Source organism: Chelonoidis abingdonii, chromosome 9, assembly GCF_003597395.2.
Source record: "Chelonoidis abingdonii isolate Lonesome George chromosome 9, CheloAbing_2.0, whole genome shotgun sequence".
Taxonomy (NCBI): domain Eukaryota; kingdom Metazoa; phylum Chordata; order Testudines; family Testudinidae; genus Chelonoidis; species Chelonoidis abingdonii.
This window is the reverse complement of record NC_133777.1, coordinates 52,091,575-52,115,640: the sequence shown is the minus strand read 5'-3', so window position 1 is coordinate 52,115,640 and position 24,066 is coordinate 52,091,575. Positions and strand designations below refer to the sequence as shown.

At 41.5% G+C, this 24,066-nt stretch overlaps 1 protein-coding gene across 4 annotated transcripts in view; it reads left to right on the top strand.

Moving 5' to 3' along the window:
- The first annotated feature begins 2,238 nt into the window (after positions 1-2,238).
- The window catches only part of LACTB (lactamase beta), a 32,565-nt gene continuing 10,737 nt past the window's right edge, over positions 2,239-24,066 (top strand). Inside the window, exons 1-5 of one of the 4 annotated variants that reach the window (XM_032765451.2) lie at positions 2,779-3,132; positions 4,575-4,641; positions 8,404-8,594; positions 8,970-9,327; positions 11,783-11,948. In XM_032765451.2, the coding sequence (XP_032621342.2) occupies positions 2,779-3,132; positions 4,575-4,641; positions 8,404-8,594; positions 8,970-9,327; positions 11,783-11,948 (1,136 nt within the window). Of the gene's footprint in view, positions 2,411-2,778; positions 3,133-4,574; positions 4,642-5,609; positions 7,657-8,403; positions 8,595-8,969; positions 9,328-11,782; positions 11,949-24,066 lie in introns of those variants that run through there. The other 3 variants (XM_032765453.2, XM_075069543.1, XM_075069544.1) reach the window with 3 other exon arrangements.

Sequence of the window (24,066 nt, the reverse complement as noted above, 5' to 3'; positions counted from 1 at the left end):
CTGCAAACACTTGCTACCCAGTGCAGTGTTTACCATCAAGAGCGATCCCATAGCAGCCAGTCACGCTGGTAAGCCCTTTGGTTACAATTGGTCCCTTTACTATAGCACCGACCTGTGGGGACAGAATAGAATCCAGTTCATTCTCCAAATGCTGTATTGGTGCGGCAGTGCTAACAGGGGTAAAAAGTAGTATCAATTTATTTCAGTTGGTGCAAGCAGCAGATAAGACTAATACACACTGAGAGTAGAATGGTTGAGTTAAGACGATGTCACTTTTTCAGGCACTTTCCAGATCAAAACAAACTGGAAGGAAGACAATTTATGATGATTTGATTGATCTGAAGGTGCTGCAAATCACTCATGATTGTAGATGGGAATATGGATTTTTAAAAAAAGGTTAAATAAGCAAAAGTGCTATTAAAAAGATAAAAATGTTGCTTAACAGCTTTATCAGCTATAATGAAAATTCCTTTGGAATACAATCCTAGCTATCAAGGGTTATAATCAATGGTCACATACTTCTTCAAGAGAGAGCTGTAGCCACTCATTAAGAGCACTGGCTCTTTGAAATTAATTCCCAGCTAGCCTCCAAAAGCAATAAAGCCTGCAGGGCGGGGGCACAGGTCAAGACTATTAACTAGCAGCTCGAGGGCTGGTTAGATCAATCTATTTTTTCCCAAAAATTAATTTAATCTTTCTAAGTGTGGATTGAATTTTTCCTCTGGCTGACTTAAACGTGCATTTGTTCAATAATTGTTTACATTTAACTCAGTATTTTTATGGGTCTGATTGGCACTGGAGGATAATAGAGGGCTTAAAAAAGCAGCCTTTCATATACAGAAAGCAGAGCTTCTTGGGATTTAGGCCTTGTCTACACTACTAGGGTAAGCTGATCTAAGTTACATTACTCCAGCTACCTGAATAACATAGATGGAGTTGACGTAGCTTAGGCTGACTTACTGCAGTGTATATACCACGCTGCATTGACATGAGACATTCTCCCATTGACTTACCATACTCCTCTCATTCTGGTGGAGTACTAGAGAGTGCTCTGTAGTCGATTTAGAAGACCCACTAAATTGACCCCCCTGCTTTATCGATCACAGCAGAGTTGATCCTTGGTAAGTATAGAAGGGGCCAGTGTTGTGACTAAGGTGAAGCGATAAATGGACCATGTGCTGCTAGGCTGCCCACCAGTAACTGGTCAGCCACCTCTGTTCTGTGCTTTCCTCCTTCAGGGTCTTCTGCAGCAGTGGTTCTCAATCAGGGGTACGCATACCCCTGGGGGTACGCAGAGATCTTCCAGGGGGTACTCAACTCCTGTAGACCAGTGTTTCTCAACTTGGAGGTTAAAACAACAAGGAGTCTTTGTGGCACTTTAAAGACTAACAAATTTATTTGGGCATAAGCTTTCGTGACCCACTTAATCAGATGCATAGAGTGGAAAATACAGTAGCAGGTAGGGGGTCATAGGATGGGTTTTGGGGGAGGTTGCAAGTGCAGGACCAGGGCTGGGGCTAGCAAGCAGACCAGTTGCCTGGGACCGCACACCACAAAGAGCACCAAGAAGAAAGTTCCATGCTTCTGCCCCAGTAGGTTTCACAACTTTCTAAAAGCACAAAACCGAACACCCTTGCCCTGCTCTGAGGCCTTGCCCCATTTTCAAGGCCCCACTCCGCTCACTCCTTCCCCTTGCTCTCCCCCACCCTCCCTCACTTTCACGGGGCAGAGGGTTGGGGTGCAGGAGGGGGTGCAGGCTGTGAGATGGGGTCAGAAATGAGGGGTTCAGGGTGTGGAAGGGGACTCTAGGCTGGGGCAGGGGTATGGGGGCATGACGGCTCCAGCTGGAGGTGTGTGCTCTGGGGTGGGGCTGTGGATGAGGAGTTTGGGGTCCAGAAGGGAGCTCAGGGCTGGAGCAGGGGTTTGGGGTGTGGGAGGTGGTGCAGGGTGCAGCTCTGGCCGGACGGCACTTACCTCAGGCAGCTCCTGGAAGCGGCCGGCATGTCCAGCTCCTAGGTGGCAGGGCCAGGAAGGTGTGTGCACTGCCCACAGCCATAGGTGCTGCCCCTGCAGCTCCCATTGGCTGTGGTTCCTGGCCAATAGGAGCTGCAGAGCTGTTGCTCAAGGTGGCAGCAGCATGTGGAGCCCCTGTGGCCTTCCTGTGCCTAGGAGTCAAACACGCTGGCAGCTTCGGGAGCCGCACAGAGCCTGGGCAGGCAGGGATCCTGCCTCTGCCGTGCTGCACTACCAGCTGGACTTTTAGTGGCCTGGCCAATGGTGCTGATTGGAGCCGCAGGGTCCCTTCTCAACCTGGCGTTCTGGTAAAAAACCGGACGCCTGGCAACCCTAGGCCCGGTGACGGGGCTCGGGCTTCAGACAAGGCTCCCAGGCTCAAGTATCACCCTGAAATGTAAGTACGAGCTATTCCAGTCTATTTATTTTATAATTCTATGGTAAGCATGAGAAAGTGAGCAATTTTTCAGTACTAGTGGGCTGGGATACGTCTGTATTTTTACGTTGGGTTTTGTAACCAAGTGGTTTTTAAGTGAAGTGAAACCAGACAAACCGGACTCCGGAAAGGGCAAAGGGGTACAGCAGCATGGAAAGTGAGAGAGCCCCTGCCCGGTCCCGGTCCCGGTCCCGCCCCCTCCCCCAGGCTGTGGCAGGGGACAACGCACAGGCGGGAGGGGAAAGAAAGCAAGGAAGCAAGTGAAGCGAGGGAGAGACGGGCACAGAACGAGGACGAGGTTAGAAGCCAAGTGTCTCCGTCCCCACTCGATGTGCTCGGGGCTTGGCCGGCCGAGCTCTCGGGAGCAGCTGCTCCTGCCTGGCGGCGGCCAGGCTGAAACGATGCACTGCTTGGCGCGGGCGCTGTGCCGAGTCTCGGGCCCCGTCCGGGGCCGGGGGCAGCACCGGCTGCAGAGCCTGGGGAGCTGCCCGTGTCCACCCCGGGGAGCCGGCGCCTGGGGCTGGGGGGTCGGTCTGGGTCTTGCGCTGGGGGTGAAGGTGGCGGCCGGCTGCGAGCAGGAGGGGGCCCCGCGGGGGGAGGCGGCGGGAGAGGTGAAGCCGCCGCCCCCCAGGGGCTTTGCCCGGGCTATCGAGAGCAGTAGGGACCTGCTGCAGAGGATTAAGGTGCCGCGGCCTGGGTCCCCGCGTGGGGAGGGGCGGGCCCGGCACCCATGACCGCGGTGGAGGGGGAGACGAGGAGCGGTGGGCCCCATGTTTCCCAGCTCACAGCTGCACGTGCTTGTCTTAAAACCGCTTCTTGTTGCTGTCCTACTCCCATCGCCACTCCCTGCTGGCACTGCTGCATGCCCCCGGCCCTGGCCCAGTGCTAGGCACTGCACAAAAATCACAAGAAACCTGCTGCTCATGGGGGAGGGATAGCTCAGTGGTTTGAGCATTGGCCTGCTAAACTCAGGCTTGTGAGTTCAATCCTTGTGGGAGCCATTTAGGGAACCAGGGTAAAAATCTGTCTGGGGATTATTGGTCCTGCTTTGAGCAGAGGGTTGGACTAGATGACCTCTTGAGGTCCCTTCCAACCCTAACAGTCTATGATTCCTGCAGGGCTTTGGTGTGCAAACAGAGCAAGACTGGCACCATGTGACATTACCCATTTGGTGGGAATTCAGGTGTCACTTGCAGGGGGAAGACATTTGAGACAAATGTGATTTTGAAGTTGAACATGTCCCTTAAACTACATCACTGTGTGTGTGTCTGAACACTTTGAAAAACTTCCTCTGTGTAACCTAATTCCTAGTGTTTAGGTTACTGGGGAGGAGAGAGGAACCACCCTATACAGCCAGGGCACTCTTAGGAGTCTGATCCCTGACTAGTGCAGTATCTCCACAGCCCAGGGAATGTATCTGTACTTTTCTTCTGTGTGGCTTGTGGTGGTGGTGGTTCTGTTCACATCAGGATTTCACAGTAAATCACTGAATGTGATCATTGCTTGTATGTAAGAACTGTCAGAAGGGTCTGAAAGTGCATTTCAGTTAGTGAATATATTTACTGTCAGGAAGGGCTGCCCTTAAAGGGGCTAATTAAACCAGTGCAGGCCTGACATACATTAGTGGTAGAAGCATCTTTAGTAGTGAGTACATGTGAACTCAGGACTATTTGAAGGACTGGAGGAGAGCACAGAGCCATGTGAACTATATAAATAGAATGTCATGATTCTGCAAATTTGGAACTGAAGGTTCGGGATATAGTTTAAATTAGAACATCCCAGACTCACTAAAATGATCTGTGTTGACTATCATGTGGTATCACTCACATATTGCATCTTAGTTTGAAAAATGTTATGTTGCCTGTCTGCAGTTGTTGTAGTTAGTATTAAATTAATCTTTAAGCTCATTGGACTCTCATTGTAGCTGCCCAGCACCACAACAAATGTCTGCAGCTTTTCAAAGGGAATTTGTACAAATTCAGCCCAAGTGGTATTTAAACAAAATAATTTCAATAATTGTGTACTTACTGGGAACACTGCTTATCCTAAATCCCATAAAAGCAGAATGTATGTTTGAATTCTGAAGGAGCAGAACCTTTTAATGATTGGAGTATTTTTGTGACAGGATGAAGTGGGAGCCCCAGGCATAGTAATTGGAGTTTCTGTAGATGGAAAGGAAGTATGGTCAGAAGGTTGGTATACAGGAACTCAGTTGTTCTGCATGTTCTTTAAAATTAACATTTCATTTGGGTTACAGATCTTAAGTAATTATTTTTCTTCAGTTTCTGCCAGGTGCTGTCCATTAACTTCACAATCTTAAAAGTACAGGCAGTCCATGACTTTAGGATGTTCAAGTTACGATGGAATGGCAATTACAACATTTGTAAATTGATGTCTCGTTCTGACTTTGACGTTGGTTCTGACTTTACGATGCTTGATCCCACAGTGTTCCTATGGGATTCGAATTATGGCATTTTCGACTTACGGTGTGATTCTCAGAAACCAATTGTGTCATAAGTCTGAGGACTGCCTGTATTATAAAATCTGCCCTAAAAATTACAGATGACAAGAAATAATAATAGTCCCTGTGGCCTTAAAATGTATAAAATGGGGGAGGGTCCAAGTAAAGGGGAGACTAAAGTATCTCTGTAGAACAGTGTTTTCCAAACTTGGGACACACTTGTGTAGGGAAGGCCCCTGGCAGTCCGGGCCAGTTTGTTAACCTGCTGTGTCCACAGGTCCGGCTGATCACGGCTCCCAGTGGGAGCTGCTGGAAGTGGTGCGGGCCGAGGGATGTACTGACTGCCGCTTCCAGCAGCTCCTATTGGCCAGGAGCAGTGATTGGCCAGACCTGTGGACATGGCAGGTAAACAAACCGGCCCAGCCCGCCAGGGGCTTTCCCTATAAGAGCAGCATCCCAAGTTTGGGATACACTGCTGTAGAAGATAGTAGTGGTTGTAATTGAAGCACCCTTTTGGGGGATTATTTATAAAGCATGTTGACAAGTGTGGAGGAAAAGGCCAAGACCGCTACTGGGAGGGGAACAAGTTTCACGCTCTGAAGGCATTACAGTATGTGCACAGTTGCATGGTGACCTAAAATGGGATAAGGTAATTCCTAAGAGGTGAGTGGTGTCAAAAGAAATGCCTCAATATGAAGCTTAAGAAGGTCTTGACTATACACTGGCTCAAAATTCTTGACTTTTAATGAGAGACTTACCAAAGGGAGGTAATGTACTTTAATCTTGCTTGGATAGGTCTAACTTGCATTGTAACTAATTGTGAGGAAATTTGCTGTTGTCAGCCATGCTAAGTGATTTTAGTTCTAATAAGTGGTAACTAGCAGTCCACACTTAGCTTGGCACTGAACCTATTGAGTTAGGCTGAACGTGGCTTAAATTAAGTTTGCTTAATAAAGTCTTTCCCAAACTCTTTCTGCAAACATTTTACAGAAGAACTTTTCCCCCAGTAAGCAGTATGGGGGACTCATGGAACGGGGTGGATATTGTAATTAAAAAAGAGAATATTTCCTTGGGCCCTTTCCTGATCTACATCTAAGTGAATACCTGCTGTGCACAATTATTCTGCCATACGTCCCCTCCCTTAAAGTTCTCCTTCACTGCTAGGTGTTATATGGTACTCTTTGAGACAAAACTGTTCATCATATTTATGCAGCTGCTGGTGGAAATAAAATAATTGATATCTACAGTTATTAAATTGATTATGTTTGGCTTTGCTTGAGAAACAACTGTTATTTTACTATTCTATATTAGACATAATCTTTCTCTGAGAATCTACATAATGGTCAGAATAAACTTGAGTGGTTCCAATTCAGTGATACTTCATATACTTGTGGGCTAGTGCTTAAGCTCCCTTTGGGAACATTTGGAGATTTGACAGCTGTAATCCTTCCAGTAGTCATAAACTATTTTGCAGGTTATATAGATTGCCCTGGAAAGACATGTCTAGATAGGTCTGAACAGAACTCCAATGAGGAATTATTTATTGATCTTTATTAACCCTACTTACTTATCTTTCCAAAAATATTTTGATGTTTGTTTCAGGCAACTAAGATAACAGAAACAAACAGTAATGTACTTTGCTAAAGTGCAATTATAGAGTCCCTGAAAGGCTCATTAGCAAGGTTGTAAAAGACTTTTCATTGTAAGCCTGTTTGTGGCAGAATCTTCAGGTATTCCTTCAAAAAGCTGATTTCCATTTTTCATATGCCTTTTGCTGCCACAGGAGTGTGTTTTTTGGTGGGGGTTTTTTAAATGTGGCATGTGAAAATTATGCCACAAAAAAAAATTCCTCAGATTATGCCTTTCAATTCAGAAGGTTTTGCAGCAGTGTTGTTAAGAGAAACTGTCAGTGCCACAGAAACCCGAGGAGGAGGAGTTTATGCTTCTCTGCTGCTTAAGCAGAATCTTCCTCCTGGAGACGTGGAAAGATATTGGTTAGGATAGAACTCTCAGTGCCTGCCACAGTTGAGTCCTGCTCCATGATTGGTGTTCCTAGGCACTGTGGTAATACAAATAATAAACAATAGTATCATAAAGGGGTCCAGGTTGTGATAGATTCTTCCCACCCCTTCATCCATAGGGCTGAGGAGAGCACCATTGTCTTAAAATAAAGTCAGGAGATAGAAGGGAGAAACCTGGAAAATAAAATCTGTGTCTTCTGTAAAAATTCTGCCCAATTTCTTGCCAATCTGATCATAGTGATTTGAGACTTGGATGTGCTACTTTTGCAGACAGTTGAATGGGGAGGAGTGCAGCAGCTGCTCTCAGTAGCACAACATAAGCGTCTGGGTTTCAGCTTCCTTTAGAGGAGAAGACTTGGGAAATATAGACTGGTCAATCTGATTTCTCTCTTTCATTGTATTTTGGCAAGTTTTACTGCTTTATGATAATCTAATCACTAGACTGCAGCATGTTAGGGGACTGTGTTCCACTTACATACGTAGACATATGGGTAATAAAAACTGGCCTTTGCCAGTGTGTTGTATCTAAAGATTAGAAATTAACCGATAGTGCACTGCAACATTCCATATACAACTTAACCAATGTAGCGCAGATTGAAATATAACACTCTGTTGAGCCCACTACTGAACTTGTTGCTGTGGAATTGCACACTACTATGCAGCAGTTCTAAGATGTGTAACAAATGTACTGGATGGAGACTACTGAATTTTTCTTCATTTCTGATGTAAGCCCTCTTTAAGTCTATATCTGAAGAGGTTAAAAATATTTTTTTAAATCACTATGTAGTTAAATTTTATTAATTGAGTTAAGTGCTGTAAGGTCGTGTGTAAATTTCCTGTTTTTAAATGATCTTATTTTCTCTTTATAGAAGTTACATTGTATTTTTGAAAAGAGTAATTCACAGTAGCTCTTTCAAAGAATTAAAATATGGATTTATGAATGTGGGGCACTTAACTTGATTGACAGTCTAGGTTATGGTTTTTGAGAGTTTTTTCCATTGAATGTTTGCCTTTAAGGATGTATGCAGTATGGGTCCCAGGATATTAGAGAAACTAGGTGGGTGAGGTAATATATTTTATTGGACCAACTTCTGTTGGTGAGAGAGACATGTTTGTCTGCCCTTAGGATATAATTTTAATTTTTCACTAAGCTGCATTAGTCTTTTAAGTTTTATGTTATCACTGGTCAGAGTGATTCAGAGGGGCAATGTAGGATGTATTTTTCAAAAAGACACTTAAATGGCCTGACTCTGCTCCCATTGACATCACTTTTGTTGATGTCAATGGGAGCAGGGTTAGGCCAACATTGAGCACTTTTGAAAATAACACCTTTCATGCCTTTGTTTTGCTTAGATGCCAAGTGTTCTGGATAATTCTAGTAAACTTCTTAAGTTTGTGAACATTGTAAAAGCTCAAAGAATTCTCTCTATATATGTAAAACCACTAACTGTGACCTTTTATTCTTCCTAAAGGTCTGGGTTATGCTGATGTAGAGAACCGTGTAATCTGTAAACCAGAGACAATCATGCGAATTGCTAGTATTAGCAAGTGTCTTACAATGATGGCTGTTGCTAAACTGTGGGAAGAAGGAAAACTGGATTTAGATGCTCCAGTGCAGAAATATGTTCCTGAGTTTCCAGAAAAAGAATATGAAGGTGAAAAGGTAATGGGACAGCTTGTTCTGTAACCATTGTTGGTTGTCTGAGTTTCATGTCTGTCCCATACCTTCCCTATCCACCTTCACGCTTCAAGTGCACACAGCTTTATGTATATGGTGCACCACACATACGTTAAAAGAAGTAGGGGCAGAAAGCAATACATGCTGTTGGAAAAAGGAATATTGGAAATTTTGGATTTTCAGACTAATATTTAAATATGGTTTTCTAACAGACTTTACAATAGAAAGCATGGCTAGGAATTCTTATTTCTTCATTTATTTCTTAACATACCAAATATATAAATTGCAGAAATAAAAGTGCACCTTGTATAGTATCTTTCGTTAAGCAGGCATGCACTTAATATTCTTCTTTTAAACTAGGTCACCATTACTACAAGATTGTTAGTTTCACATTTAAGTGGAATTCGTCACTATGAGAAAGATATTACAAAAGTAAAGGAACAGAAGGAAAAAGCCAACAAAGCCCTTAAACTAATGCAAGATGTAAAAAAATCTAACCAGGAGGAGGAACTGAAAGAAAAAGAAGATAAAGACACTGAAAAAAATGATTTTGCTAAAGCTAAATCAGAACAGGATGGTGAAGCTAAAGGCCGAAATTTAAAACCTGTCAAGAAAACACAGGAATTTGAACACGAAGAGTATTATTTGAAAGAAAAATTTGAAAATGTGATTGATTCACTGAAAATATTTAAAAATGATCCTTTAGTCTTTAAACCAGGTGAGTTTCTATTCCATTTGATCAAAAGTTAATATTTTTTTAAGTTCTGGATTTTTAGTATACTTCAGATTGTAGTTTGTCTGATGCATTATGTGGGATTGAGACTTTACTGAGACTAAACCAAAAGATTTATTTTCCTGTTATCCAATGAGAGCCTCAAAAGGGAGTGTTCAAGCCATGTTCTAACTACCTGGTCACTTTAAATATGCCCTGCAAAGGATTAAAAAAAATAAAATTGGGAAACTTACTGATTATAGTTACATTGGTGCAACCCCCTGGTATGTATGCAGTTATAGTGCTCTAAAGATGCTTATCTCAGTATAGCTTATTTTTCATAATTTCAGAAATAAACTGTACTGATTATAAGCACACCTTCTACTAGTGTAACTGCATCCACACTAGGAGTTGCACAGACTTAACTAGCAGTTTGTAGACTGATAAACAGGTAGAAAAATAGCGTAGACAGGCCCTAAGATGGAATATAGAGAGTCCTGGAGAGTGGGTAGAAATAGATTCAAGTGAGTTCTTTTAAAATAGTTCCATGTACAGCATATGCTGCAAAATTTGTTTATTGAATTACGAAGGTTAAGGTATATCGTAATTTTTTTTAGCTGACTCACTGTAATACGCACACGGAGACCTCGTAAGATCAGTCAAATTAATCTTTTCCCATAAAGTCTTTTTTCTTAACTGAAGTTTTCTTTGGCTCTCTTGCTGCTTCTTCCTACAACAGCATGGGTTTTTTAGGGTAGGTAAGCAACCAAACAAGTTGTTTAATCAGTGGATCAAGAACTGGTTAAGAAACAGAAAACAAGGAAAATTAAATATTACATTTTCGGTATTGCAAAAGGTTAACTACAGAGTGCCTCACAAATTCCTGCTAGATTTTGTGGTGTTTATTATACATATATTTAAATTATATGGAAGTAGGGATTGAGTAATGAGGTAGCAAAATTTGAAGATAACAAAGTTAGGTTAGTCAAGACCAGAGAGAACAGTGAGGAACTTCAGAGTCTTAAACTAAGTGAACAGGCAACATGATGGCATATGAAATTCAGTACTCATAAATGCACTGGAGTGAGAAAATAAAACTACTCGTACAACTTATCGGGTTCTAAATTAACTATCAATTCAAGACAGGGACTTGGGCATCATTGTAGATGGCACTGTGAAAACTTTTGCTCAACATGCAGCTGCAGTCAGAAAGGTAAATAAAATGTAAGGTTGCATGAGGAAGGGGTTGATGAAATGTTATTATTCCTCTATATAGATCAGTGGTGTGGCCTTAACTAGAATACTGTGTGCAGTGGTGATCACCCCATTTCAAAAAGGATATTGCAGAACTAGAGGGATTCAGAAAAGACCATTAAGAATGATAAAGGGTTTGGGAAAGCTCTCATATTAAACAAGATAGAAAAGATTGGGATTGTTTATTTTAGAAAGAAGATGAATAAGAGGGTACGTAAATATAAACAATAACAAACAATATAGGTCAGGTAGATCAGGAACTTCTTTGCCCATTTCATAACACAAGAAAAGGAGTACATTGAATGAAATTTAAATAGCGGGAAATTCAAAACCAATAGAAGGAAATATTTTTTCACACAATGTGTAACTAAACGGTGGAATTCATTGCTGCAGTCCTTGAGGCCAAGAACGCATCCAATTATTTTTTAATTTTTCTATTTATATGAATAATAAGACTATCCAGAGTTGTCATTAATCTTTTGGAAAGGTTATTAAACCTCGTGCTCTCAGGGCTTTGCCAGTCTCTAACAGAGATCAGGAGGAGACCTAACATGGGAGTCAGATTGCTCTACATCTGCCTGCTCTGGGTTTCTAACACATACCTGTGAGGCATGTGGTGTTGGAGACAGGATAGTGGAGTGACTAGACCTCTGTCTGATCCACTATATCAATTCCTATGGTTATGTTTTGGGTCTTTATTTATTTTTTAATTTTAACATAGATTAAATATCATTTCTCTGGTTGACTATTCAGTTCCATACATGGCTTTTAATTGCATTTATCATATTTTTACCCATCACTGTTGCATGCTTAAATCTTATTTATTGGTTTGCTTCTGGTGAGTACAGGTATTTGAATAGTAGCTATTAAAAAGAACAAAAAAAATGCAGGTCTTCCTAATTACATGAGTAGAATTCAGCTGATGCGATATTTCTGTGTAGAGTTAACATAGAAAAGAGAATAATAATTTTTAATTCTGTATGTTTCTGATTACACTGTGGAGAAGCTAATATTGATATAGTGTGGTGGCATAAGATGTACTGGGAATAAGTGTGTTCTGACAAAGTTACACACAGATCCATGTGTAAAAACTTTATTTGTTTTATAGGAAACTTCATAGGAAAAGATCGCAGAAGGAAACATTAAACTTTTCTTTCAAGTGATATTTAATAACCTATCTCTTTCTCTCCTTCCATTTTTTTTCAAGGAAGCCAGTTTTTGTATTCGACTTATGGTTTTACCCTTCTGAGCGCTGTGGTGGAGAGAGCTTCAGGATGTAAATTTACAGACTACATGCTGAAAATGTTTCATGACTTGGATATGCTGGCAACTGTCTTGGATGACAATATATCAATGATATACAATAGAGCAAGGTAAATGAGAATGAAATTGCTCCCTGTATTCCTGTGCTGGCAACTACTTGCTCTAGTTCTTCACTGTTCTGGCAAGAGTTAACAGGTGTGTGTTTTTAAAAGCTAATTTAAAGATGAAATGATATCATATGGCTGGAATAATGGTATTATGTAGGGCTGTCGAGCAATTAGAAAAATTAATTGTGATTAATATCATTTGTATAAATATTTTTGGATGTTTTCCACATTTTCAAATATATTGATTTCATTTACAACACAGAATACAAAGTGTACAGTGCTCATTTTATATTTATTTTTATTATAAATATTTGCACTGTAAAAATAAAAAATAGTATTTTTCAATTCACTTAAAGAGATTGCACTACAGTACTTTTATTATCATGAAAGTTGAACTTACAGATATAGAGTTCTCTACCAAAAAATAACTGCATTCAAAAATAAAACCTTGTAAAACTTTAGAACAGGGATTGGCAACCTTTCGCACGAGGCTCACCAGGGTAAGCAGCCTGGCGGGCCGGGCCAGTTTGTTTAACCGCTGCATCCGCAGGTTCACTCGATCGCAGCTCCCGCTGGCCACGGTTCGCCGTTCCAGGCCAATGGGGGTGGCGGGAAGCAGTGGCCAGCACATCCCTTGGATGGTGAGCCATGGTTGCCGATCCCTGCTTTAGAGCCTACAAGTCCAGTCAGTTCTACTTCTTTTTAAGCCAGTTGCTCAGACAAACAAGTTTGTTTACATTTGCAGGAGATAATGCTGCCTGCTTCTTGTTTACAATGTCATCTTAAAGCGAGAACAGGCTTTCGCATGCATGGACAGTTTTGAGCCAGTATGCAGATTTTACATGCCAAATGCCATAAAGATTTGTCTATCTTTATGGCTTTGGCTCGATTAGAGGAATGCTTCATGGCTGATGACTCTGTTTTTTTAAAAAATGCATTATTAAATTTGTGAATGAACTCCTTGGGGGAGATTGTAATGTCTCTGCTCAGTCGTTTTACCTGATTCTGCATAATATTATGTTATACGCAGTCTTGGATGATGACCCAACCATGTTTGTTTTGTTTTAAGAACATCTTATCGTGCAGATTTGACCAAAATGGAAAAGAGAACTGATGTGAGATTTCTAATGTAGCTAGCATCGACCCATAGGTTTAAAGAATCTGAAGTGGATTCAAAATTGAGGGATTGGTGTGAGCATGCTTTCAGATGTTTAAAAGACGAACGTACAGAACCAACCACCAAAAAGAAATCAACCGTTCGTGGTTGACATGTGAGTCCAGATGTGAAAATGAACATGCGTTGGTCTGTCTGCTTTGGATCATTTGCGCAGAAACATCATCCAGCATGGAAGCATGTCCTCTGGAAATGGTGGCAAGCATGAAGGGGCACCAAATGTATAGGATATTAGAGTAAATACCTTGCCATGCGGGCTACAAAAGTGCCATGCGAACATCTGGTTTCACTTTTGTGCATTGTAAATATAGCTGCAGATTATTCCTGCAAATGTAAACAAACTTGTTCTTCTTAGCACTGGCTGCTCCAGGATAGGATGAGTGGACTTGTAGGTTCTAAGTGTTACTTGTTTTGTTGTTTTAGTGCAGTTATGTAACAAAAATGCTACATTTTTAATAGTTGGGCTTTAGGAACATAAGAACAGCTGTAAGTTCGACAAAGGTCCATCAGCCGTATCCTGTTACACGAAGTGGCCATGCAGTGCCAGAGGGAGTGACCTAACAGGCGAGATCAAGTGATCTCCTTGCGTTATAACACCATTTGAAACAAACAAAAAGAAAAGGGGGCCCCCTAAAAGGGGAAACAACAATCTTCCCATCCTGGCTAATAGCCTTGAATAGATTAACCTCTGTGAATTTATAAGTTTCTCTTGTAAACTCTGGTATAGTCCCAGTTCAACCTGCTCAGGCAAGGAGTTTTCACAAGTTACTGTGCGTGTGCGAAGAATTCTTCTATTTGTTTTAAACTGCGGCCCATTAATTTCATTTGGTGGCCTAGTTTATATTTGAGAATGAGTAATAATTTCTATTCACTTTCGCACTACTCATGATTTTTAATATACGTCTATATATCCCGCGTTTAGTTTTCTTTTCAAGCTGAAAAGTCCTAGCTTTTAATCTCTTCTCATATGGGTGGTCAAACCCTAATCATTTTGTGCCTTTTGAACTTTTAATGCCAATACTGTTATTTTTGAGACGAGGCGACCATTTATGCAGTATCAAATGTGGGTGTACATGGATTTATTTAAGGGCAATAAGATATTTTCCTCAACAGCTGTAAAACTGAAAATCTAACATCTGGTTTTGCTTTTTTGACTGCCCTGCCACTGTGTGGATTCTTTCAGAGAATATCCACGATGACTCGGATCTTTTTCCTAATTAGTTGTAGCTAATTAGCTCATATATGTATGGATAATTGGGGTTTTTTCTTAATGTCATTACTGTACTTTATCCACATTAATTTTCGTTTGCCATTTCTGTTGCTCATCATTCGTTTTAGATAAGATCTTTTTGAGTTCTTAGTCTGCTTTGGTCTTAATACCTTGAGCAGTTCTGTATCATTGAACTTTGCAGCACACCACCCCACACCCGACTCGCTTTTTACCTTCTCCGATATTATGATATGGTTTGAATAGGATTGGTCTAGACTGGACCTTGGGAAACATTTATCCTCCTTCTGAAATTTACCATTTATTCTACCGAGTCATCCATGAAAGGATCTCCCTCTTACTCTAAACTTATTTACATAGTGTTTTGTGAGGCCCTTGTAAAGGTTCTGGAAATCTAAGTAATCTATTCATGGACCCTTGTTAAATGTTTGTTGCACCCCTTCAAAGAAGTTATGATTGGTAGATATGATGTCCCTTACAGAAAGCCATGTTTGATTTGCCAAAATTTTGTTCTCTGTGTGTTGACAATTTTTATTCTTTCAATTGTTTAACTATTTTGCTGGTACTGATATTAGAACTTTTCGTCTGGTATTGCCGGGATCACTTGGACTTTTTAAATATTGCGGTAAATTGCTATCTTCCAGTATTGGGTCAGAAGCGATTTTTAAAGGACAGGTTAATAACCTTAGTTAGTAGTTTCAATTTCACATTTGAGTTCTTCAGAACTCTTGAGTGATGCCATCATTTGTTGGTGATTGTTACTCGTTAAATTTATCAAATTCTTCAAACCTCCTCTAGTGAACTCAAATCTGTGACAGTTCCTCAGATTTGTCACCTACAAAACTGGCTCAAGTTTTGGGACTCTCCTAGCAATGCCTAGCCTTGATGATGAAAGCCAAAAGAATTCATTTTGGTTCTCTCCGAGAACTATATCGTCTTTAAGTGCTCTTTTTGTAATGTCAAATTGTCCAGGGCCCAGTGGTTGTTTAGCAGGTTGCCTGCTTCTGATATACTTAAAAAACATTTTGTTATTACCTTTTGAGTTTTTGGCTAGCTGTTCTTCAAACTCCTTTTTGGCTTTTCTTATTACATTTTTACACTTAATTTGGCAATGTTTTTATGCTCCTTTCTATTTACCTCACTAGGATTTGACTTCTACTTTTTAAAAGATGCCTTTTTATCTCCCACTGCTGCTTTTACATGGTAGTTAAGCCATGGTGGTTTTTTTAGTTCTTTTACTGTTTTTTTTTAATTTGGGGTGTACATTTAAGTTGGGCCTCTATTACGGTATCTTTGAGAAGTGTCCATGCAGCTTGCAGGGATTTCACTCTAGTTACTGTACCTTTTTAATTTCTGTTTAACTAACCCCTCCTCATTTTTGTATATTTCCCTCTTTTGAAATTAAATGCCACAGTGTTGGGCTGTTGAGGTGTTCTTTCCACCATAGGAATGTTAAAAGTTATTATATTATGGTCACTATTTCCAACTGGTCCTGTTATAGTTACCTCTCGGACCAAATCCTGCGGTCCACTCAGGACTAAATCGAGAATTGCCTCTCCCGTTGTGGGTTCCCATACCAGCTGCTCCAAGAAGCAGTCATTTAAACTATCGAGAAATTTTGTCTGTGGATTTCATCCTGAGGTGACATGTTCCCAGTCAATATGGGAATAATTGAAATCCCCCACTATTATCAAGTTCTTTATTTTGATAGCCTCTCTAATCTCCCTTAGCATTTCATTGCCACTATCACTGTCCTGTCATGACAGAGATTGCACTACGGTCCTTGTGTGAGGTGAATTGAAAAAATACTATTTTTTTTATCATTTTTACAGTGCAAATATTTAATAAAAATAATAGAAAGTGAGCACTGTACACTTTATATTCTGTGTTGTAATTGAAATCAATATATTTCAAAATGTAGAAAAATCAAAAATATTTAATAAACTTAAATTGGTATACTATTGTTTAGCAGTGCGATTAAAACTGCAATTTTTCATTGTGATTTAATTTTGAGTTAACTGTGATTTAATCGCAGCCCTAGTATTATGATATTGATTCCATGAGTTCAAATTTATTTTCAGGTCCTAATATTTAAGGATTGATCACACTTGTTTCCTATTGTGAGAGCATATGTTTTGAGAAGGGAGAGGTAGGAATTCTGAAATTCACATTTGCTTAGTTCAGTTGGGTGAGGAAGTGAAGGGAAAATAAGGATACAGTAACCCCCAAAATACTGCTACAATTATTTCTATAATAAGAGTAGAAACAATAAAATCTTGTTATAGTGGAGATAGTTGCATCAATTTCTTTAATCCATTCATTTTAATTGCTCTCCAAAAATGTACATTATCAGATTTCTTGAATCTCATCTTTTTTCATTTATTTGAAATCTTTTTTAATCTGCCTATGTCACTTAAACCTACGTATCATAAAGAATGATTTCAAGTTCTTTATCAGGCTTCAATTATATTCACTGAGGAGAGTAAGTTGTAAAGAAAATAACTTTTAAATTTCTTTTTAGACTCAAAATCCATTACAGTTGATAAAATACTTATGGACTTAAAGTATAGCGTCTGAGTTTACAAAATCTTTGATTAAAGTATTGCTTAAACTGCAAAAAAAAAATAATTGAGGGGTTTAATTGTAAAGTATGTAGACACCACAATGTGCTTCTAAAATTGCCTCAAAAATGTTTCATGGAACAGTAATAGTTATAATCTTTCTATAACAGTCCACAGTTATTTAAAAATTAGACTCTTTAAATGCCAATGACAGCACCAGAACACTTATAAATATCTAAAAGAATCTTTTAATAGTTTGCCATTTTGGCAGCTTTTAAAAACATAAAGGAGGAATTTGTATATGAGTTTGTATTTAATGGGTTAGAGTCATTCTTGCTGCTTCCCTCACCAATCTTATTTTACTGAGTTACCTAGCCACAAAAATCACCCATAAGCACTGAACTTGAGGTTTGTTGACTGAGCCATTAAATTTTGGCACGGGAAGAGGGTTCTAACTGAATATCATGAACAGATTATGGAAAAACCTCATGGGTATCTGAGTTTGATATGCAGCTTTCAGATTTCCTGTGTTGGAAAAAATACTTTGTGTTTTTAATGAAGAATGGTTATCCAAGTTAACTTTTTTTAACTCTAAAGCAGTGGAAATGTAATTCAAGTTCAAAATTTATAGAAGTTTGTTACATCCTAAATTCAAAAGTGTATAATGGACTAGTGTGTTGATATTACTGCTTCAGACATTAGAGGGTTTTTTTTTTTAAATTTAAAATATTTTGATCTGAATTTTGCAGCCCTTTTACCAATGCATAGTAGAGCAAGTTGCAGAAAATGATTATATAATATAGATAATAACCATAATCACATCACCAAATGGTGGTATTATGTGTAGCTAGAATGCTTATGTATGTGGCAACGCTCCTATTGCTCAATTTAGGAAAATGTAATGTTCATAATGTATTTCATTGCTTTGATAGAGAAGGAGAAAATAATCTGTTAAGAAAACTGGTCACACTGCATGGCCAATTTATCTGTTCTTGGGAAACCCACTTATTTCACTTGCTTAAGTAACTTTCATCAGGTCTCAAGGTGTAGCAAAATATAAAGCAAGTTCTCTCCTAAAACATGTGCTTGGCTAAGCTTCAATATAGTAGTGGCAAATTAACTGTAACTCAGTGAGCCGCTGCTATCGTGAATGTAGTCATCATGGGCTGATCTTGCCAGTTGCTGAGCATGCTGCAACTCCAGCTGAGCACTTTGAGGGTAGCAGGTTGGTTAGATCAACTGGCAAGATCAGGCCCTCGGTTTTAGTGTATTTTTTGGGCTGCTAGTAGAGTGACCAGCTGTCCTGATTTTATAGGGACAGTCCAGATTTTGTGGGCTTTTTATTATGTAGGCACCTATTACCCCAACCCCCTGTCCCCATTTTCACACTGCCCTCTGGTCACCCTAGCTGCTAGTGATGAGACTTCAGATTTTGAGCTGACAAAACATAAGGTAACAGTGTGCATATCTAGTATTGTGGGGAAGGGTGGGTGAATGCAAGCCTTAGCCAGCCATCTCTTCTTTTCCACCCTGGGTAATTTTACATGTAGATACGTTTTGCTTCTGATCATACCACTCTGGCTGTATTCTAAAGTTAAACCAGGATTTTTCCAATCTCTTTATTCTGCTGATGTCTTTATAAGAGAGCTTCTCTTCTTAGTAGTCTAGCTCCCTTCTCAATACCCCAAGGCCCTGTTATTATTGACTTCCAAAATATTTCATTCTGCAAACCACTAGACGGGGCTTTGCAGGGTAATGTATAAGAAGTACTAAGCTAAACAAAACCACAGAGGCTATTATATACCCTTGTAATATAATGGAAATGCTAGTCATCTTACAAGCCTCTATTTTTACTTAGAGAGTGGGGATTTTATGCTAAAGTGTGGGTTCCATTTTTCCACTTAAATTGTGAAAGAATTTATTTGCTGCTTCTCCTTTGATTTGTTCTTTCTTGGCCCCTGTATTCCCTGCTTTGCTGGAAACTACTTCATCTGCACAACTATTTTCGCTTCCAAGTTTTCAAGTTCAGCTATTGAAAGTGAAAGTTAATTAATTTGAAATGTCTTCCTAAACTTTTTTCTCTTCCTTTCCTTCCCTTCCACTTTTTCTTGTCCCTTTTTAATTTCATTTTAGTAACTTTATTATTTTATCATTGTGTCAGTTTCTAGTTCCTGTGTGTTCATAATCTTTTTCCTGGCTGGCTGGTTACTTAAGTCTTTTTTTTCTAAATGGGAATGTTCTTACAGTTTTCTCTGAATACTGTCTGGGTGCCTCAGTTTTCTCTATGAATTTCTTAAGTATCTAGGTGGTGGGATAAGGGGGTGTGATGGTTGTAGAGCCCTAGAGGGCCAGTGTTATGATGTCTGCACAGAGAATGGCCAACACCCTGACTCCTGACAACTGATGGCTTGGGCTCCTCCCCTGCAAGTGCCAACTGAAGGTGTTGGAGAACAAAGAGATCAGGTGTCTCCTGGCCCGGGAAAGAGACAAAGACCAGAAGAGCAGCTAGAGGGGGTTTTCAGTTTGGAACTGACTGGGGAAATGGAGGGATGCCCAGGACCGGCATCTGGGCTCCCTACCTGGCAAGATGGACCTGACTGAGGGGTCCTGGTTTCTGTACCTACAAGCTCTGTTTTGGACTGTATTCCTGTCGTCTGCTAAACCTTCTGTTTTCCTGGCTGGCTGAGGGTCATGGTGAATCGCAGGAAGTGGGGGGTGCAGGGCCCTGACTCCCCCAGATTCCGTGAGACAGTTTTGAAAGTAATCTCACCAGTAGCGAGTCAATTTGGTGAACAGGCAAGATCAGCTCTGCCCTGGCTTGTTTATCTGTTATTTAGAAACCAAGACTATTTCACTGAGTACTGAAACAGAAGGCAGAGGTAATTCATGTAAAACTGCTAAGCCGCTGTAGTAATTAAATCGCCTTTGCATGTCTGCACTATAGTCTTTGTGTCAGCGGTGTGCGTCCTCACTTGCAGCACTTGCATTGATGCAGGCAGCAGTGCACCCTGGGCAGGCATCCTACTGTGCAACTCACCACTATCTAGCTCAGGGTGTTTTGGGAAGGGTTTACAATGCCTCAGGGGGCAAATGAGTCGTACAGGGGTGACTGGGAATGTGGTTTCAATGTCCTATGATGCAGTTTTCTCCATCTTGTTGTTTTATCTACATCCCATAACATTTTATGCTGTTTTTCAAAAGCCGTGCAAATCTGTGTCTCCGCCATCTCTGTGAGAAGCATGGATCCTGCACAGCTTTGCAGTATTGTGATGGGCATTGTGAACACAATTCACCTGACCCTGCAGTAGCAGAGCCATAGGGGAAGATGACAGTTCTGTGCAGGCTGGCTTGGTGTGCACCATGGAAAGAAACAATTCAAGATGGTTGTTGGCAGTTGCAGAGCAACTGCAGATGGTGTAGCAGCAGTCTGGGCCCGAGAAATAAGCACTAACTGATGGGATCTCATAGTTATACAAGTATTGGATGATGAGCAGTGTCTGCAGAACTTTCGGATGCACAAGGCACATTTCTGGAACTGTGTGTGGAGCTTGCCCAAGCCCTCTGGTGCAGCGACACCAAAATAAGAGCTGCACTGACAGTGAAGAAGCGAGCGACCATCGCTTTGTGGAAGCTTGCAATGCCAGATTGCTACCGATCAACTGGGAATCAGTTTGGAGTTGGGAAGTCCACTGTGGGGGTTGCTGTGATGCACGCGTGCAGGGTCATTAATCACATCCTGCTATGAAGGACAGTGATTCTGGGCAATGTGCAGGACATAGTGGATGGTTTTGCAGCACTGGAGTTTCTGAACTGCAGTGGCGGGGATGGGCAGCATGCATATCCCTATTTTGGCAGCGGGCCATCTTGCCACAGAGTACATCAGTAGAAAGGGCTACTTTTCTATGATATTGCAAGTGCTGGTGGATCATTGGGTGCATTTTACCACCATTAATGCGGGATGGTAAGGGAAGGTGGATTACGCACGCATCTTTAAGAACACAGGTCTATTCAGAAAGCTGCAAGCAGGGACTTTCTTTCCAAACCAAAGGATCACCACTGGGGATGTTGAAATGTCAGTGGTGATCCTGGGAGACCCAGCGTTTTCCATAGTCCCATGGCTTATGAAGTCATACATTGGACACCTTGACAGCAACAAGGAGCACTTCAACCACAGGCTCAGCAGGTGCAGAATGACAGCTGAATGTGCCTTTGGATGCTTGAAAGGCTACTGGCATTCTCTACTCATGAGATTAGACCTTAGTAAAAAAAGTATCCCAATGGTTATAGCTGCCTGTTGTGTGCTTCATAATATCTGTGAGGCAAAGTGGGAGAAGTTTCCACTGGAGTAGAGGTGGAATGGCTGTCTGCTGATTTTTGAGCAGCCAGGTATCAGGGCTATAAGAAGAGCTCAATGAGGAGCTTTGCAGCTAAGGGAAGATTTGAAAGACCTAAGATGAATGCCCAGTTTTAGGCTCCTTTTTTAACCTTTCATTAACTGAAATAAATATTGTTGGAGGAGAGGATTAATGTAATTGGGGGTATTCTGTTTGTCCCAGGGACTGTTTAACGCTAGAGAAAATTCAGGGCCCCTTGTTGAAATTATCTTTGCAAGCTAAACTATAAAGTGTAGTGATAGCTCTCAAACTATAAAACACTGCCACCCTGTGGCTTATTTCATGATATTTATGATCTAATTCAATAGCACTGAAGTAAACTGCAAAACCTCTGCGAGGTATTATCACCATTGTAGATAGGGAAAGTTAGAGTAGTTAAGTGCTGTAATAATGCTTGGTCTACACTATGTGTTTAAACCGATTTTAGCAGCGTTAAACCAATTTAACGGTGTACCCGTCCATGCTACGAGGTTCTTTACATTGATATAAAGGGCTCTTTAAATCGGTTTCTGTACTCCTCCCCGACGAGAGGAGTAGCGCTAAAATTGGTATTACCATATTGGATTAGGGTTAGTGTGGCCGCAAATCGATGCTATTGGCCTCTGGGCGGTATCCCACAGTGCACCACTGTGACCGCTCTGGACAGCAATCTGAACTCGGATGCAGTGGCCAGGTAAACAGGAAAAGCACCGCGAAATTTAGATTTTCATTTCCTGTTTGCCTAGCGTGGAGCTCGTGCATTCAGGCAAACGGGTGATGCAGTCCCCAAATCCAAAAGCGGCTCAGCATGAGACCGTACCGGAGATACTGGATCTGATCGGCTGCGAGTCGGGAAACAAATCTGTTTCATTCAAAGCTACCGTTACAGAAGATGAAATGCAAAGCGTTTGAAAAAAAAAATCTCCAGAGCTCACAGTGCTGCATGACAAGCGTAACGGGAGCCAGAGACTCCAATTGGACGCTTCATGAAGGAGGGAGGGATACTGAGGACATCCACCTATCCCAACAGTCCACAGCAAGTCACCCCGCCGGAAAGTTTGCATTCTTGGCTGAGCTCCCAAGTGCTGGAGGTTCAACACTTGTCCCGTGCTGGTTCAGGGAATAGCTCCTCAATTTACTACCCCCTCCCACATGAAAGAAAAGGGAAAGAAATCATTTCGTTGACTTCTTTCACTGCTCACTCCTGTCTACTGAACGTGCTGCTGGTAGACGCCCGATGCTGCAGCAGTTGAAGCAGCAGTAATCCACTGCCTCTCCCTGCCTGGTGGCAGACGTGTGCAGTAGGACTGGTACACCGTCTGTTATTCAACCCAGTGAGTGCTGGTCCTGGCTGCTTAAGGTGAGCTGGCCAGGGGGCGCCTGGGTAAAATAGAATGACTCACCTGTCTATTCCCGTAGATGGTACGAACGGCGTGGTAAACCTCTTCATCATAGCAAATGGGACTGAGCTCCATCAGAGCCCCTCCCTTTTCCTGTGTAAAAGAAAAAATTCCTGTCCGGCCTGGACTGTGCGATAGCGAGCGCATGCTGGCTTTCTCCCCGCACCGCTTAATGTCCTTGTCCTGGACTGTCATAGCACGGGAAGCTGCCTCCCCTCTTTGTATGTCACTAAAAACTCCAGTGTTTTCTTATTCCTGATTTCATTTATTATTCATAGACACAAATGGGGGACGACTGCCACGTGCCAGGAAGGTTGGGGAGGAGGGAAGGCAACGGTGGGTTGTTAGAGGGCACCCCCCCCGTGCATGCATGCAGCTCATCATTCTGTCTGATCTGACACAGAGAGCTTCTCTCTGATACCACTCGGCTTCTTAGTACGCTTTGCCCCATAATTTCTAGGCAGGACTGACTCTATTTTTAGAAACCATAAACAGGAGGGATATGATCGGGGAGTCGTTCCCAGTTTCTGCCTCTTGCGCCCGCAAGCCCGATTCTCAGCCAGGGGCACCCATGATAGCAGCAGCACAGTCACAGAAGGCAGATAACGTCTCTCATTGCCAATTTACGCCGGCAGCAGTGGTACAGAACGGACTGATACCGTCTCTGCTTATTATGCAAAAGCAAATGATGCTGCTGTGTAGTGCTGGAGTATGCTCTCGCCCGCCTTCCAGTAAATACGGTGACTTTTAAAAAAAAAAAAAAAAAAAGACTGAACTGCTCCGATCGGTTGCCGTGCCTATGGCGTCCTGCTTAGGGCAATCCAGGAAAAAAGGGCGCCGAAGATGATTATCTGCCATTACTTTCCGGCAGGAAGGAATGGCTTGATGCATTTACCAGAACCACCCGCGACTAATGATTTTTGCACCCATCAGCACTGGGCTCTCAACCAGAATCTAAGGGCGCAGGGATACTGCGCGGACACTATGAGATAGCTACAGAATAGCTACCCACAGTGCAACGCTCCGGAAATCGATGCTAGCCTTGGACCATGGACGCGCACCGCCGAGTTAATGTGCTTAGTGTGGCCACGTGCACTCGACTTTATACAATCTGTTTTATAAAACCGGTTTATGTAAAATCGGAATAATCCCGTAGCGTAGATGTACCCTTAGTCTGTGGCAAAGCTGAAATCAGTTCTTAGTTCATTTTTTTTAGATAGTTGCCCTACATCTCTCATATATTATGTAAAATGATCCAATTAAATATTTGAGTTATTTATGTTATTGAGACAATTCAACAGTGGCTCTTTTCCATTGTTGCTGATAGATCATCCCAGTTTGCAGTTCTCAGTAGTGATTTCCAAAGTCATCATCTTGTGACAGTT